General features: G+C 35.7%; 1 protein-coding gene across 1 annotated transcript; it reads left to right on the top strand.

Moving 5' to 3' along the window:
• Window positions 1-1,089: 1,089 nt before the first annotated feature.
• Window positions 1,090-12,638, top strand: LOC112688453. The gene is made up of 4 exons (XM_025561634.1): window positions 1,090-3,240; window positions 9,783-9,977; window positions 10,793-10,944; window positions 11,577-12,638. Exons 1-4 carry the CDS (start codon window positions 2,919-2,921, stop codon window positions 11,889-11,891), a joined length of 984 nt encoding a protein of 327 aa, XP_025417419.1. The 5' UTR covers window positions 1,090-2,918; the 3' UTR covers window positions 11,892-12,638.
• The last annotated feature ends 3,615 nt before the right edge of the window (window positions 12,639-16,253 follow it).

The following is a 16,253-nucleotide window of genomic DNA, read 5'->3' as shown; positions in this document are numbered from 1 at the left end:
CTTTAAAACATCAGTAACCTTGCTACTACGATTTCTCGATAGTCGATTGTATAATACTTTTTTTGTGGTATCACGATGTGAAATAGAAGTTAAACAGTTTAATTTGTAATTTCAATATTTTACTCATAAATCTAACTTAATCTTACTTCCTTATCCCTACCAAACACCTGCAGAAAACGCTTATTTTATCCAAATTCACAATCATGCCCCCCCCCCACGAAAACCAATCCTGGTTGCGCCACTGATCACGACACTTAATGCGGAACCGATAGACGGCCCAAAGCTACATTAAAATCTGGGGTTTGGCAAATACATGCTCCTCCCTCGCCCAAATGACGCCTCTGTTTCCGTAGAACTTTAGTGGTGTGCTTGATGACGGTAAAAACACTCCGATTTTCGTTCTCGTAACGATCACTGTTTCCCGAACACGACCTTACCGGTAATCGTTGTGATATCGTAATAATAATTGTCCGACGCAGTTCGGTGTACAGTTTTCCGGGGCGACGCATCCCGGGCGATGTTTGTACGCCGTTACCGCCGCGATTTCTAAACACCCGATCGCGCCGCTGACGTTAATTATACAGACCCTGCACAGGGTTCGGAAAGTAAGCGCGCGCGATTCGTCCGATTATCACGAGGCGAAAATCCAAATCGGCCGACGGCCGCAGAGCGTACACACGCACGCGATCGAGCGCCGACCTCGTGCGACGGATCGATTTCGCGAACGGGATCGTTTATTTCCGCCGAGTTCGAAAATGTTCGCGACGAACGAGAATCGCGGACGGAGAAGAATAATAAGGGGGAAAAAAAAAAAAATGTAAAAAAATAATCTCAAACCGGTCCAATCCGGCGTCCGCGGAATGTATCACAACGTCCCGGTGCCGTTATTACACGCACGGCCGACCGCGGCGGACGTAAAACATCCATGGGTGCGTGCACGGGAATTAATGTAAATCGCCGCGATCCGGTGCCGTAAAACGTATCGTATTCATCCGGGCGCGCGCCTCTACCTACTGCAGGCTAACACGCCGCGGTGTAACGTCTCGTTGCAATATGTTCGTCGAAGATCGCGGGGACGAGTCCGACGTGTTTCCGACCCGTTCTCCCGTCCGGTGACCAAATTACCGCTGCGTGGGAACCGCAAGACTTTTCGGACGTCGACAGTCTCGCGAACCCGACGGCCGTTTCTGTCACCGTCATGCCAACCGTGTCCGGACACTCGCAAACATTACACGAACCCCGATCTCGTTGAACGCGCGCGATACTTTCGATTCCGGTGAAATTAGACAAATGGTCCGTACGTTTACTATATTGTTTTAGAAAAACGTGTTAGAAGTAGATGGTTCTAAGATAAGTAGCGTTATTTTTTTTTTTTATATTAAGCATGTTTCCGAATATTGTTATTACCGAAGCTGTTGCAGTATCTCAACAGCGGATCTGTGAGGTGGTTCAGGAGGTCGGTTGACCAACCGTTAATATTTGTTGACAAAACCGGCCTCTTAAAGACTTCTTATATTTTTTAAGTGAATTAGGTCGAAATTGATACTAGACTGGGACAAATGACTCAGTTGCCATCCCCCAAATGATGCCACTGGTTTAATCGTACAGAACGGTAAAACATATCCAAGCCATGTAGGACTCAATAATAATATAAAATAATTATGAATGTTTTCATTGAGAGTTATGATTTAACCAAAATACGCATATGATCTTTTAATGTTTTTTTTTTTCGTTACAAGGTTACATTTATAATCCAATTTCAGCCTTGATAAATGGCCTCTTTAAAATAGCTTGTCCCGCAGTTCTCTAACTGTGTATCCCGCCCCCCTTCCGTCTCGACTGTTACCTTTTAAGGCTCAACCACCTGCTGGATGGTGCAGGGAAATTCAACCAAATATCCGATTCTCCATTTCCTCGAACGGTGACCCATCTGAGCGCTAAAGACCGCAGAGGAACGGTTAACGATCGGCGGTCAAGACAATCAGCTTTCGTACACACGTTACGGAGGCCTACCATAATCGTTGTGATTTTTCAACGGCCTGCAATTGATTCGATTGAAAACTGGAAATGTTTTACCAAATCGAGCGTGTGTACTGCCTAGGTATGGACGTTACGTTGTGGACACAATATCCGTGTTCGGAGAACCTGAACCGCGCGAGTCGCCATTCAACGGGTGTGCTTTGTGATTTGAAACCGAGTGCGCGGTGAGAGATCGATAAGATCGGATATCACGGAGGTGTATCTCGGATGTTTCGGTTGTACTCGCAGGCCCTAGTCCCGCGTATTGTTCCGCGCGCAATGGAAAGCGGTGGGTTCGCCGACGTTTAATGTTTCGATTCGGCCGATAGTTTCGGTCCGGCGAACGCGACGACCGATAACCCTTTAATAACGACTGTTACCGCGGTCGACGTACACGTGCACGATTTGAAACACGGCTGATCGTTGCGCGTTTCCGTGCAATGTATCATCGGCGATTTAACTGCGCATAATAACGTGTATTATGTACACGCGCGTTGTTCGGGTAAAAGCGAACGCTCGCTCACAGTTGGATGCGCTCGAAAGGAAAATCTCGGAAACTTTCTTCGATCATTATATTGTTATAATATCGGTCGGCGGAGGCGGTGGTGTAATACCCGAGGTTGTGTTATGCGTGCGCGGTGCACCGGCTTGCACTGCCCACCGGTGCAGTCGCCGTCCGCCGACCGAGTCCAAGTGTCGACAGCCGTTAGCCCGAAAGATCCTTCTGCCAAACGCGATCGTCCTTCGCGCACAATCCGCGTGGGGTCCATCTCGTCCTCCGTTCAATATCCGGCACTGCGTCCGGCGTCCTCTGCACACCGTTCGGCGTCCTCTGTTTCGTTCGCGTGTCCTTTGCTCCTGGTCCGTACAGAGTGTCCTCCGGCGGATTCTTCGTCGTCATGACGTTCATCCTGGGCTCAGCTTACACGGTCGCGGCTCCGTTGATTTTCGTCGGCTTCGCGGCATGCGTGATGTTCTCCGAGGGGCCCGTGACCGACGGTGGTAGCCACGACGATGACAACGACAAAACGCTGACGGTCAGTTCGATGGTGAAAAGTTGCTTGGCCGGCGCCGATCCCTTCTTGCCGTGCATCAACGAACGGGCTATGGCCGCCATCGAGCAGACCGAGTCGATGGACGCGGTGCGCTTGGATCCCGGTCTGGAGATCTTCAAGCAGCCCGGTCCCGAGGCGTTCGCGCCCAGAGGAGTCTATACGTTCGGTAAGCTTCGTCCGCGCGACACGCTCGACGTGTTTTATCACAATAGTAATGTTATAATAATAGTATGCGCCAGTTGTCGGGAAACAGGGCCGTATTTAAAATTTCTTCACCCGAAGACGATAACGTTTTGCCGCCCTTCTTCCGTGATGTGTAAAAACAAAAATAAGCGTCTCGGACTATTCGTTAAAAAGCTGCTCGCGATTCATTTTCTCCGTTTCAATACGCTATTGCACAATATTTGTAATTAATATCGAATCCAAAATAATGAACGAGTTATAATTACATAAATAAGGTTTTAAAAAATTGTTTTTCACAAGACTGATGGTGGTACTCTTAAATAATTCAGTATCTTTCGGTCTGAACGTGCCATCCTCATTAAAATTCCATGTAAAATAAAATGTTCTTAAATAGATATACATTTTGTAAGCTACTAAATAATATAAATGATCTTATAGTATAAAATTTATTTTTTATATCATTTTATTTATTCATAAATAATTTTCCATTAAGAACGCACAAAAATCGTCTTGGTTTTATTTGGAATCACCATAAAAAATTGCCGCCCCCTTAAATATTTCAGGGGATCTATTGCCTCGCCGAATCACCCCTTAAATACAACCCTGCCCGTGAAGCACGGCGATCGTGACGGTAGTTACTCGTAGTTTACCCTTTGACGGGGAACGTTCCGCATAGGTAGGTCGTTCGACGTGCGAAAAATGATTATAGCGTAGGTACAATTAAAAACATTTTTTTAAAAACGGATTTCGGCGACCGACACTATTTTTATTTATTTTTATTATTGTTATTTATTTATTCACTTGCTTTCGATTCTAATGCGATATCATGTACGCATCATCGACAGCACCTAAAGGACGACAACGCGTCGTTTTTTTCGTATAAATTATTTTCCCTCGACATTGAAATAGACGCTTGATAATTGTGCGTGTTGTGCTCGTAATTTTTGTATTATCCGTTCGGGGGATGTTTAAAGGTTTTGCAGTGACTTAATGCTCAGCAAACATTTTCGGTCACATAATCCGTCAAGCTCGCGACCGGGAGTCGTAATGGTTCGATTATTTTAGATATTTCGAGGAGCGACGTGCTGAAGCTTCGAAAAATATATTTTTCGTCATTAAGATAGGGTGCGAGCAAAGTAACCTAACTTTTACATTATACGCAAAAAAATGTATTTCATAACCGAATTACAAGAAAACGTAATACGTTATGGCATTGAAATATTGTTATAATGTTTTTGTAATTATTTCAGTAGTATCGTCAGTCCTTTATCGGCCGAACACGTATCGCCATGACTTTTGTACGCCGTTTTTCGCGGATTGAACTATAAGCTCCTTTGAAGGAAACGACGAGTTCGTCTGAGCTCTTTTTATCGCTCGCTAGCTATTTATGTCTACGATTACACAGCTGTTAGGCAGTCGTATAAAAACTTGACCAAAAAAAAAAAATAAAAAAAGTTGCGCAGAAAATCAGTAATATAACAAAAACGCGCGCAATACACAGTTTTACGCATTCGGACTAAAAAAGTCGTATTCGAATACTTTGCTACTATTAATAATAGAAAAAAATAACGAGGTCGCGTTCACATTCGTGGTGAAGTGTGCGAATCATTTGTCTCCTGCGACTTCATAAGTATCGCTATATTTTCAACGTGTGCGATAGTCTCATGATACGATTAGTATGTACGAGTATATATGTGTGTGTGTGTGTGTGTAATTTCTTAAATACTTTCAAATAAGAAAGTTGATGTTCGCGTGTCTCCATTTAGGGTGGTATCTAGTTTTGAAACACAGCAAACATCAGTGCGGTCGCGACGAACACGGTATAGTTCGATAACGGCGAAGTATTAAATGGTCGTCGTAGACCGACCGGGTCGAATCTGTCCGATAAGATTTGTATGGATCATATGGTTTCCTGGCGAAAGTATTTCGGGACGATATTATTGCATTACAATTAAATACTGTTAATTATTTACATACAATAACAATCAACGGTCTGTACAACAATGATACAGTGTATTGTATAATAATTGGCACGTAAAAAAATAATAGACATAGTGGAAAAAAAATTGGCATAAAATATAAAATGTGCAAAAAACCCAGTAAAAAATAAAATGGAATAAAATAATTTTAATAATAATAATTTTTTCGTAAAAACTTATAGGTAACGATAACGATGAAAATATAACGGCTTTGAGCTATTAATAAATAAAAATTAAGAAAAGCAAAAAAAAATTGTTTTCTATTCATTTATTTATTATTTTTTTACTAATTACATAAAGATGAATATAAAATAATTTAAAAATTTTGTTTTAAAAATAATAAAGTACTTGTTTCAAAGGTAAAGCGAGAAGAATTAAAAAAAAAAAAAAATTTAAGACAGTGAAGATTTTATTGTCTTTTTCTATTTTCTATTTTCTTTTCGAGCTCTTATAATAAATTAATTTCTCGGCGTATTGTAAAATTCCGTTCGATTTAATTTAATTCGACAATCACTGTGAATCTGTACACTCTTAAGAGGACGCCGTACCCGCATGTGTTGTTTCGGTCGTATACACGTGCGACATGGTAAATTTTCGCTTTTAGTTTTGATATTAGAGTGAATTAACCTATTATCAAACTTATAGATAAGAACTTTATCTGTGTTTTCTCGTCGGTTTTTTACAATATTTTAATTTTCAAATGAGTTTTGATTGCGAACATTGTTAATATTTTAAAATGCTCGTAGTCTTTATCGTATCAAACGTACGCATTTGCTTTGCAAAGCGTACCCGCGGTGTTCCGGGCCGGCCGAACGAACACGGCACCACGTCGACGCGTGTGTCCAATATTCAACGTTATTTGAATATGAACGGAAATGGATAATCGATTCAACTCCGGTCGTAAACGCAACGGCGAACGCGGTCGACTCGCGCGATAATACGAACCGACCGGACATCGCATAGTTCGTTTTACCGATGCCTATTTGTCGTCGAAACGTTCGACCGCCAAACGACCATTGGGCGGTGTGTGGCTGCGCGTAGGATAATAGGACAGGATCGCGCGGGACAACAGTGTTTAGTAATAATCGCCGTACGGTTCGAGTACATTTTTTCTTTTTTCGCGAGAAAACGAAAATTTAATTAACCCCGCGCGTTTACTCATAACTTATACTACGTCGAACTCGTCGTTCCTACGCGCAAATGCGTAATGCGACGTCGTCGTCGTGCTGGAACAATTATGATTTACGACGTACGCCGAACACGTGTTACGACTTGTTTTTGTCAGCGTACGTACATTATACAGGTAATTTTGACACACTTATCACTGTTGAACGCGTATAATTATAGGGAGAGAAGTTCGATGTATATATATTTATTTTTTTTTTTTATTATAAACGCGCGCGCACATATGTACGTCCGAAATGAATTAACGCGTACGCCTAATGTCCGCGCACCGGTGCTCAACGCTTGTACGAACCGTTACTCGGATAAAGATAAGCAATTAAAATCGTTCACTGTACGCGCCCGTGTGTCCGTCTGTTATTGATAATAATTACAATATCGTAATGACCGATTTACCGAAATCCGTTTATAGTCGCCAACAACTATTCGGTCGCAACTCGGAGTCGCGATTTTCGAGACGGAAATATCTTTTTAGCCCCCTCCCCCCACCACCAATGTTGGTTATTTCGTTGTACTCGAGTGAAGCGAAAAAAAGAAGACTTTTCCAATTCCAACCTTCGAGATCGCTCCGATAACATTATCAACAATTTCAAAACGTCGAAAAATTTGCTGATCGCAGATTATTCGTTTTATTAATTCGTTATTTATTTCGATGAAACGCTTCGCGTAGATTATCCGAATATTTATATTTAGATAATATTTATTGTTTTATTTGTAATGAGATTATTTTTTTGTCACACATTTTTGATAAATTGATTTTTTTTTTTTTTTTTAAATAACTTTAATTTGAATTACCATTCTTGCAATGAAACAAATATATTCATTTCGTACCAACCGACAAATGTTCTGTAAAGAGTTGTATTCATTTTATCGCTGTATCGAATTGCGTTTCTAATGATGAGTATGAGATTTTAACAAGATTCAAAACTTCAACTATCAAAACAAGAATTGTTTGATTTTCCAGACCTAAAGAACTTAATTTGAAAAAACCAACTTAAAGTTTTATTCAGAACACGTGTTATTTAAAGCAATAGTAAGTACTGTAAGATTTACCAGATTTATAAACAACTTTTGAATATGAAATGTGAAAAATATTGAACAGCATATACTGTTGTACACGGCGGACATCGCTGAAACTTGGAGCGACAATAATAGTTTTGTTAACAACGATAAAAAAAAAAAATCTTGAAAAATGGTAAATATACTTCCATTTGTAATCGTTTACACGACGAGCGTAGTCGTTTAAACCCGTCTTACATAGTGTATTGAGCAGGTATACGACGTGAGTGGCCATCATGTTTAAAATTATAACGTAGCTCTGACACGCATTCTGCCGGGTGATTCGTCCAAATTCCTGATCAGTAGCCTATTTTACATATCCTCGCAGAGTGTGTAATATTACATGTTAATTTATTATTATCATCATGTTTTACCCGGTGTATGGGAAAGGTTGATTCGGTTACCTAAGAGTTTTTGTACAACAATAATATTATTTTACCGCACAAATGCTGTGCAAAATGTATTGGTATAACTAGCTATTAAAATAAAATATCGAAACGGGAAAAAAAGGTCTTCGAATAATATTGACCGTCCTTCTGTCTAATACTTTCCCTAGCCGACGGAACTTTAATATTTTACAAATATATTCGTAAACTTCATTCATCGCGCAATAACACCATAGGCTATACATAATTCATAATACATAATTCTAAACCGATAAAAACTTTACCACTGCTCCTTACGCAGAGTTGGGCATTAGCCGAATAAAATATTATTCGATTGAATATTTGAATAAAATAATATTCTTCATTGATTTTTATTTTTATTCATTATTTTAATTTGTATTAATATTCGTTATTCGTTATTCCCTATAATCATATAAATAATAAATTTAAATTCTAAATAACGATATATAATAATAATAAACTTATTATTTAGACTTAAATAATATATACAAAGGTAACACATATTAATACATATAATAATTGACAAAAATAAATTAAATATACTTTTATATTTAATATCATTTATGGTTTTAACGGATAAATTTATTCTTTATTCATAAATAAATTAGTTATTCATGCTTTTATTTTTTATTCTTTATTTTGATTTGTTTTTGCCCAACTCTGTCCTTATGTACGTCCAGACGTTTAACAACGTACTGTACATTAACACGTTTAAAACGTAAGGCTGAAAGTGAACAAAGGCGTTTTGTTTTCCGATAACGTGTTTTTTTCCCCGTCACGTATTTGTACGACGTACAAGAAACTTAATGAAAAATTTGCATATTTGTGGTCCCCGATAAACGAATGGCTAGACAATAACATGTCGGTATCGGATCAATAGGTACAACGACGACATGATGATTATGGATCGCATTTTCAATCGACGGTGGTCGAGTTATCGTTTGCAGAACAATATATTAATTACGATTATTAATCCCGAGTGATAATTTTTATCCTGCGTACGGCTTATAAGTTTAGTGGTGTAACATGATATCATAATATATATCAGTGATCACTATATTATAGTGATCACTGATATTAAATTCGAAAGTTTTGAAAGAATACTAAGCAGTGTCGTCACGAGCATTTTGCATTTGGTCAATGGCTAATGAAATGAGTATTGATGACAAATCTAATTCGAAGTTTAAAGAAAACTGTACGTAACATATTACATTTCCTTAAAATATTTACTGAAAAAAAAAATATATATTGGTTGAATAAAATTAAAATTAAATAATTTAAATATAACGCGTCACACGAGTAAAAACGAATTATTATTTTTTTTTTTTTTTCGTAAATTTCTCTAGCCTATACGTAACGTTATAACCATAAACCATGTTTTTTTTAAAATAATCTCTTGAGTGCATGGTGTATATTATGTAGTGTATCCAAACGGTACAAGGCAGTTCAATCGGATATTCAGTGTTTGATAGGATTCGCGCGAAATACCAGAAATTTCAAAGCTGTAAAATATAAGAATTATATTACATTTCATTTGAACTGATATTATTATGAATATATTAACATTTAATTTAATTCTATGTTAGACTTAAAAATTTCGTTTTTCCAAAGATATTCTGTCGCAAAACCGTGTTGACACGAAAGACTCGCAAAAAAATGTTACCAGTCTCAAGAACCAATATCCGGAGTACACGGTATCGTGTACAGGAACACAACTGATTATCGTTGAACATTATAAAAATATAAAATAAATAAAATCGTCCGGTACAAGGAAAAATTGTCATTTTAACATTTATTATTGTTATTGTTATTATTATTATTATTATTATTATTATTATTATTGCTGTGAACGGATGAGTTGTATTTAACTGGACGTCTGTTCCTTGAAATGCATGCAGGCGATAACCCGTACAACATCGGTGCTGTTGTTGAAGCGGCATCCTCGTTGCTGTCCAGGCGAACGTTCTGTTGGGACATGAGTGCCCTGTACCCGGGACTACAGATGCGGATCGGTCCCACGTTCAACGGACGAGGAATGATCGATTTCGTAGTGGACCAACGAAAACAGTTGGACGAGAGGAGTTTCGGTTACGGTACGTTTCTATTTGCAATTACCGTGTTTTATGGTTCTAAGCTTAATTCTGCGTTCCGAATGTGTTAACACTATCGTGGCGGAATCAAACTTTTAATTTGTACTGAGAAATTTTTAAAAACAAAATAACATTCACCGAAAATTATTCGTCGGATCGCCATGCATCACATTGCGCACGCGGTTAAAACAATCGGAAACCGAAGCGAATAAATAACAAAATTAGTGAAATGTAGTAAAAAAAAAAAAACGTACTGTGGAGTCGACTTAATAACATAGCGTACCATCAGATGTCGCTTCCAGTCATGAAAATATAAATTAAACGATAAATAATGTCATTAGGCGTGCGCAGAGTTTCAAGTCGGGGCAGCGAATATTTTTACCATTTATTTTCATACAAACTGCCTATACATAACTGGTATACCGTAGAGGGCTGTAGTGACTGTGTCTTTTTGTAATCCAAAACTTATTCGAACACAGTAAAGACTATAGCTCGGTAATCGAATACGCTTTTCTGATAACCAACTTTATTTTTATTGAGTATTACACGGTGGCCAGCTTGATCTGTTTGGCCCCTAGCAATCCGTCTAAAGTTTAGATTAGACTAAATGTTTTAGACTCTAAACCATCCAAGGCAAGAAAAGGAACACCCTGCTGCTCCTGTGCGCACGCATATGAAAAATATAATAATAGTTTTATGTATTCACAAGTTACAACGTTCAAAATTCTACGGAACGCAGAATTACAAATTTACCGCAAATATATTTTTCACGTATAATATTATGTTATGTTACCCATAACGTGATCGTTTTTGTTTAGGCCATATGATATTCAAAAGGTCTTTTTTACCGAACCTGTTGACCACGCAAATAAGTGTCGCGACAGTGATCCCGCTCATATTCGCTGCGCTTTATTTTCTAACGAAAAAAGCTTTCCTGCTGTCGAAGTTCGCGTTGATCATCACTAGTGTAGTAAGTGTACGACCGATAGAGTTCTAGTGCTTATACGCAAACAATAGTTATTATCAATGATGGGCGTTAACGTGTTAAAAAGTAGAGATAAAATATTGAGTTGCTTACTAAGTAATTTAGCTAACCAGCTTAATGTTTTTTTTTTTTTTAAAAGTAACTCCTTACCTATTGAATTGAACTGTTTTTGTGATAAACAGCTACTAATCACTCAATTAATTTCAAGGTTCACATTCGGTTAATTAAATGCCAATGATTTAAGGTGTCCAAAATGACAATTTTTTGTCCAAATCAATTTTTGTTTTTTAAATATTATGAAAGCGTTGAATGCATTGTTACTGGGTTTCAACAGAGACCAAAACATACACATATATATATATATATATAGCTTTATATAAATATCAAAAATACAAAAGTAATAACATTTTTTAGCCGAAAGTAACTTTTACTAGTTATTAGAAGAAAAGAATAATGACTTTGAACGTTAGATTTAACTCACATTTCTCTGTGCCAACTTAAATTGAACAATTTAGAAAAAAAACAACTGTTAACTGGCCCAGCTCTGGTCATTTGATTTTCGGTAAGCGATCGCGAAACACATTTAATCTGTACCATTTGTTCCGTTCTCGACCAAGGTGGGATACGGCTCGTTGTTCCTGCAACACAGCGGCAAGCCTTTCGGCCATTCTTTCGGTTACCGTCATCCGTCTTACCATCCCGTGGCGGACGGACATCATCATCATCATCCCATCGGCGGCGGTCCGTACAACGCGTTCGTCGGTGACATCAGAGGCGACAAGTTCACCGGAGACTTCAACGGGTTCCAGCAGATCTCGTCGTCCGCTTCCAAGCCACCGTCGTTATTCAGAGGCGTAAACTATTTCCCGCAAGAAGATGATCACGCCGCGTACAAGGAATCGGCGGACGCGACCAAACGCGAAGCGGAATGACAAAACTGTGGGCTAACGTTTTCCGATTGAAAATCGCGTTTACCACCCGGTATTCATCAACGTAGTTATGGTACGATACGTTCGTTTTGAATATTATTACTGTTCGTTCATTCGTTGGGGCTACAACTTTTTTACGCGTACACCTCTTGTACAGATATTGTTTCCTAAAAATATTATTGCGGACCGACGCCACGGCTGTATTTAAATAATAATAATAATATATATATATATATATATATATATATTTAGTTCCTAAGGTCTATGTACTGTAATCGGTAATACACACGCACACCTGTTTTTGTTGAATATTTCGTAGCACCTTTATTGTGATAACTATTTCTATACATTTTCATACGTTGAACTCGCAAGACCTACTTATTTTTAGTAATCCATTATATTAAGCTAATACTTTGTTTTTTATTTAAACCACCTAGCATATTATAGTACGTTGTACATGATAATAATAATATTTAAACAATCGGAATTATGATTAAAATTAAATTATAAACTAATGTTTACACTACGTGACTAGAGTTGAGTGCATTTGAAAGTAACTTTTTTTGTTCGTATTATTTTATGTTTTTTTTTTTTTTTATATCTTGAAAATGTAACATGGAAGATTTTGTTTTAAGGATTCTCCGTGTGTATTCGATTTCGATACAAACCAAACGAAAAATTTTATGAGAATTGAAAGTATGTCAATAGAGATATCAAATAATATTCAAATACGGCTGAATAAAAAATACTTAACGGACTATTCTGATAATGTTTTTCACGTTTGATACACTTCATACATTGAGTAGGTATACTCAATGTATTCAACGCGTATACATACAATGCGCAGTGTACGTGAAGTACTACAAATCGTTTCTCGTATAGAGAACTAAATCACCTCGTAGAAACGAATTGGGACGTGTTCAAATAATTATTATTACGACCATGGGGGTCATGGGGTCGACATTTGCGAATAGATTCATGATAAACTAATAGTCGGTAAAGTGATTAGCAATAATATCATTACTACAATAATATCATACTAGCCTTGGAACAGCCATGGCCGGTGTAAAAATGATTCCAAAAACCGTAAAGTGTTAAACTTCATTTAAATTTTTATGTATTTTTGTACTTTTTATCACTTACATTTTGAACGAGGCGTACAAGTGTATGCTAGTTATAAATTACAATATTCGATGTTGGCACTAACAAACGGTATTGCAACAAATATGCTGTCCAAAATTAAACCGATTTTTGTGTTATAGACGAATCAAGAAAACGAAATTATTTTAGTATATTTTTTTGACAGTATACACGCTAGTGCATTATTTTAATTTCATTTGATTTTTTTAAAGCGTTTGTTTAGAGAATACTCGTATGTGAATTATTTTAATATTATTTCGATTTGTTATTATACTCGTTTGACCGTTAATACACAATAGTAATTGATTACTAGCCAATGATGGTCGAAATAAAAAAGAACAGACGAGCAATGATGATGAAAATATGATCGAGTTGTGTCACGATCTTATACTAACATGTATAACAACTGTTTAGGCTGAAATTAATTTAATAGTTAATAATTAATTACTAGCTAATTTGAATTAATCAAATTATTATAACCTAGTAATTTAATATAACATTTATTTTGTAGTAATTGATTTTAGTTTGAAGAATTTATCAACAGTGAATAGTACGTAAATTATTCTAACTAATATTAACTACGTAGTTAATATTAGTTAGAATAATTGAGCAAAAGTAAACGGTAAACAATACTAATTATTAAGGAACGGATTTATATGTAATAAAAATACAGAAATATGTACATATATATGTAAGTAAAATTTAAAAAATATATCCTAAAAACATCCAAATATGTAGGAAAAAAATTAAATTAAAAAAAAAAAAAAAATTATAATTATTAAACTATCAAAATGGTTTGTTGCATTGAATTATTATAATATCTTTTGAATTATCAAATATTAAATGTCGCCTATTAGATCTGAAAATATTTTTAAAATTGTTAAATGGTCGTTCAACATCAACCTACATCGGTCGATTGAAGCATTTGAAACGCATAATATCAGAAGGCGATAATTCCAAATTTTTATAAGGGTGTTTGCCACTCATGTTATTGATTAATTTAAAATCAATATAGCCTGGAATTTTTTTCTGCAACAGATTGAATTTTCTTTTTTACAACATCTATTGCTCCGCTTACAAGTTTTCATTTTTAAATCGTTGATTCGACAATTTGCATACTATTATTCACAGACATATTTTTTTTCTAATTTTGTAAATGTATGCGCAATTTAACTAAAACTCACTGAGATGAAAATTAAATTAGTTTTCAATGTTTTATTTTGCATAATATTTTGAGCTTTTCTAATATCGATAGAAGTTACTGGATCTAAATTTGAAATAATTTCTTGTATTTTTGTACGAAGAGACATGTAAAGCCAGGATCCAGCTTCTCGTTACATCGTTTTATCTTATAAACCTAAGTCTTAGTTTTATGTCGTATCATGTGCGATTTAAAATAGGTACATATGACAAAAATATATATTTGAAATTTTAATAAAATATTTAAATACTTTAAATACTAATACAATAGTACATTACACGTGAATATATATTCATCTGTAATGTACTAATGTCTTTGTATTCTTGTACAATAAAGTGTACGTAAAGTATTTATTTTGTTGTGTATAATTTTGAATAACACCCCTCTTTTGAAATAGCTAGCTACGCGACTGGTATTATGATTTATAAGCGTAGAGGAATTTTTCGCGGTATTCAGATTTACTAGTTCATGAAATCGTGGGTTTTAGCAAAACTAAATTAAATATTCGCTGGAACTAATGTTTTTCTCATAAAAAGTCAATGCGTATAATTTAATAAATTAACAAATTATGGACAAACGAGAAATATTGTTTTGTAGTTAAATCTTCATAGGATAAATAATAAAATAATGACTCTAGTATGTGGATTAATTGTTCACTTGGAGAAAAAAAAAAAAAAGGATTTGTGTGATAAAAATATTATAAAAATATTCTATAAAATTGTCTATAATGCAAAAGTATAATTGGTTAGAAGCTGAAGTGGTGAGGAAACAACACAATTCAGCTTATTATGCAATCAACATTCTGTACTGTTATTTATTTTTGTCAAATTACAACAAGGACTGCTCAAAAATGTACATTATTATTGCTGTACTTGCCTGCTAGTTCACTCAGATAATACATACGCAATTGGTCCTAAACAATATGATCATTTTATTTGGTAATTTATGTATAATATTTTATTCGGTCGCGTGCGTGACGGAAAATAAACGCGATACCGCAGTTAAACACAGTAAAATTGAGTAGTCATTAAGTGATGCAACGATGGCAATCGTTTGAGATCGGCGAGCGAGTGGTATTTGAATTATGCATAAATATATGTATATTTTAATAAAATATATACAGATTTACTACAAAACAAATTTCGGAAAATGATAACAATCATATACACTTAAATGATCGTGATAAAATATGTTCAGTTATGATCATGTTCAGCGTAAGGTATATTTTGATCAAAGTAGTGTTTAAAATAAGATACAATCAAAATAAGCAATTTAATTCTCATGACCAATTTAACGACAAAAGTTGTATTTCAAATTTTTATATACACAAACTATTAAACCGACAGAATAATAGAACTAGTACGGTACGTTCACATTATACTCGTGTAACGACTTGTTAATTGAGTTCAATTTTTTATGTTACGATGGGTTTGAATATAAAATATTTTACAACCAAAATTACCGAACTGCTTTAAACATATATTTCTTACCAGAATTGTTTATTTTTGATTTCTTGCAAAAAAAATCTTCGTGCACTCTAAGAATATTATCTTATTATGATAATGTACCGTATAATCAACGGTAACTATAGAAGCTATTTTATAAGCCGTTGTTCTTCCGTCATTAAAAGTTTCGTCAAAATACTTGTACGTTCGTTTTCTTCTGTCATAGAACACTACAGCGTTTTTTATTTTAGTGTATATTTTACATAAAAGTCGTATATGCTCGTTTATGCTTACAGGTTATGAGAACTTTTCTAACCACGCAAATAGATTTTATCCCGCTTAGTTTAAAAATAAATAGATAATTATTTCCGTTTTATTTTATTTAAAAATGGAATTTACTGGTTAGATCATAATTAATTATTTTTGTACTTGTAAGGCGACAACGAATGATGAAATAAATAAAATTTGACCGGGCGCAACGGATCCCGTTGTAACTAACATGGCGTCTTGTAAATATAATAAAAATTGCGTCTCCAACTTACTGGGCGAGACCATTAATTTGGACCACAATAAGATTTT

Source organism: Sipha flava, unplaced genomic scaffold, assembly GCF_003268045.1.
Source record: "Sipha flava isolate LNK unplaced genomic scaffold, YSA_version1 38_pilon_pilon, whole genome shotgun sequence".
NCBI lineage: Eukaryota > Metazoa > Arthropoda > Insecta > Hemiptera > Aphididae > Sipha > Sipha flava.
Note: the sequence above shows the minus strand (reverse complement) of the source record. Positions and strands in the feature narration are given on the sequence as shown.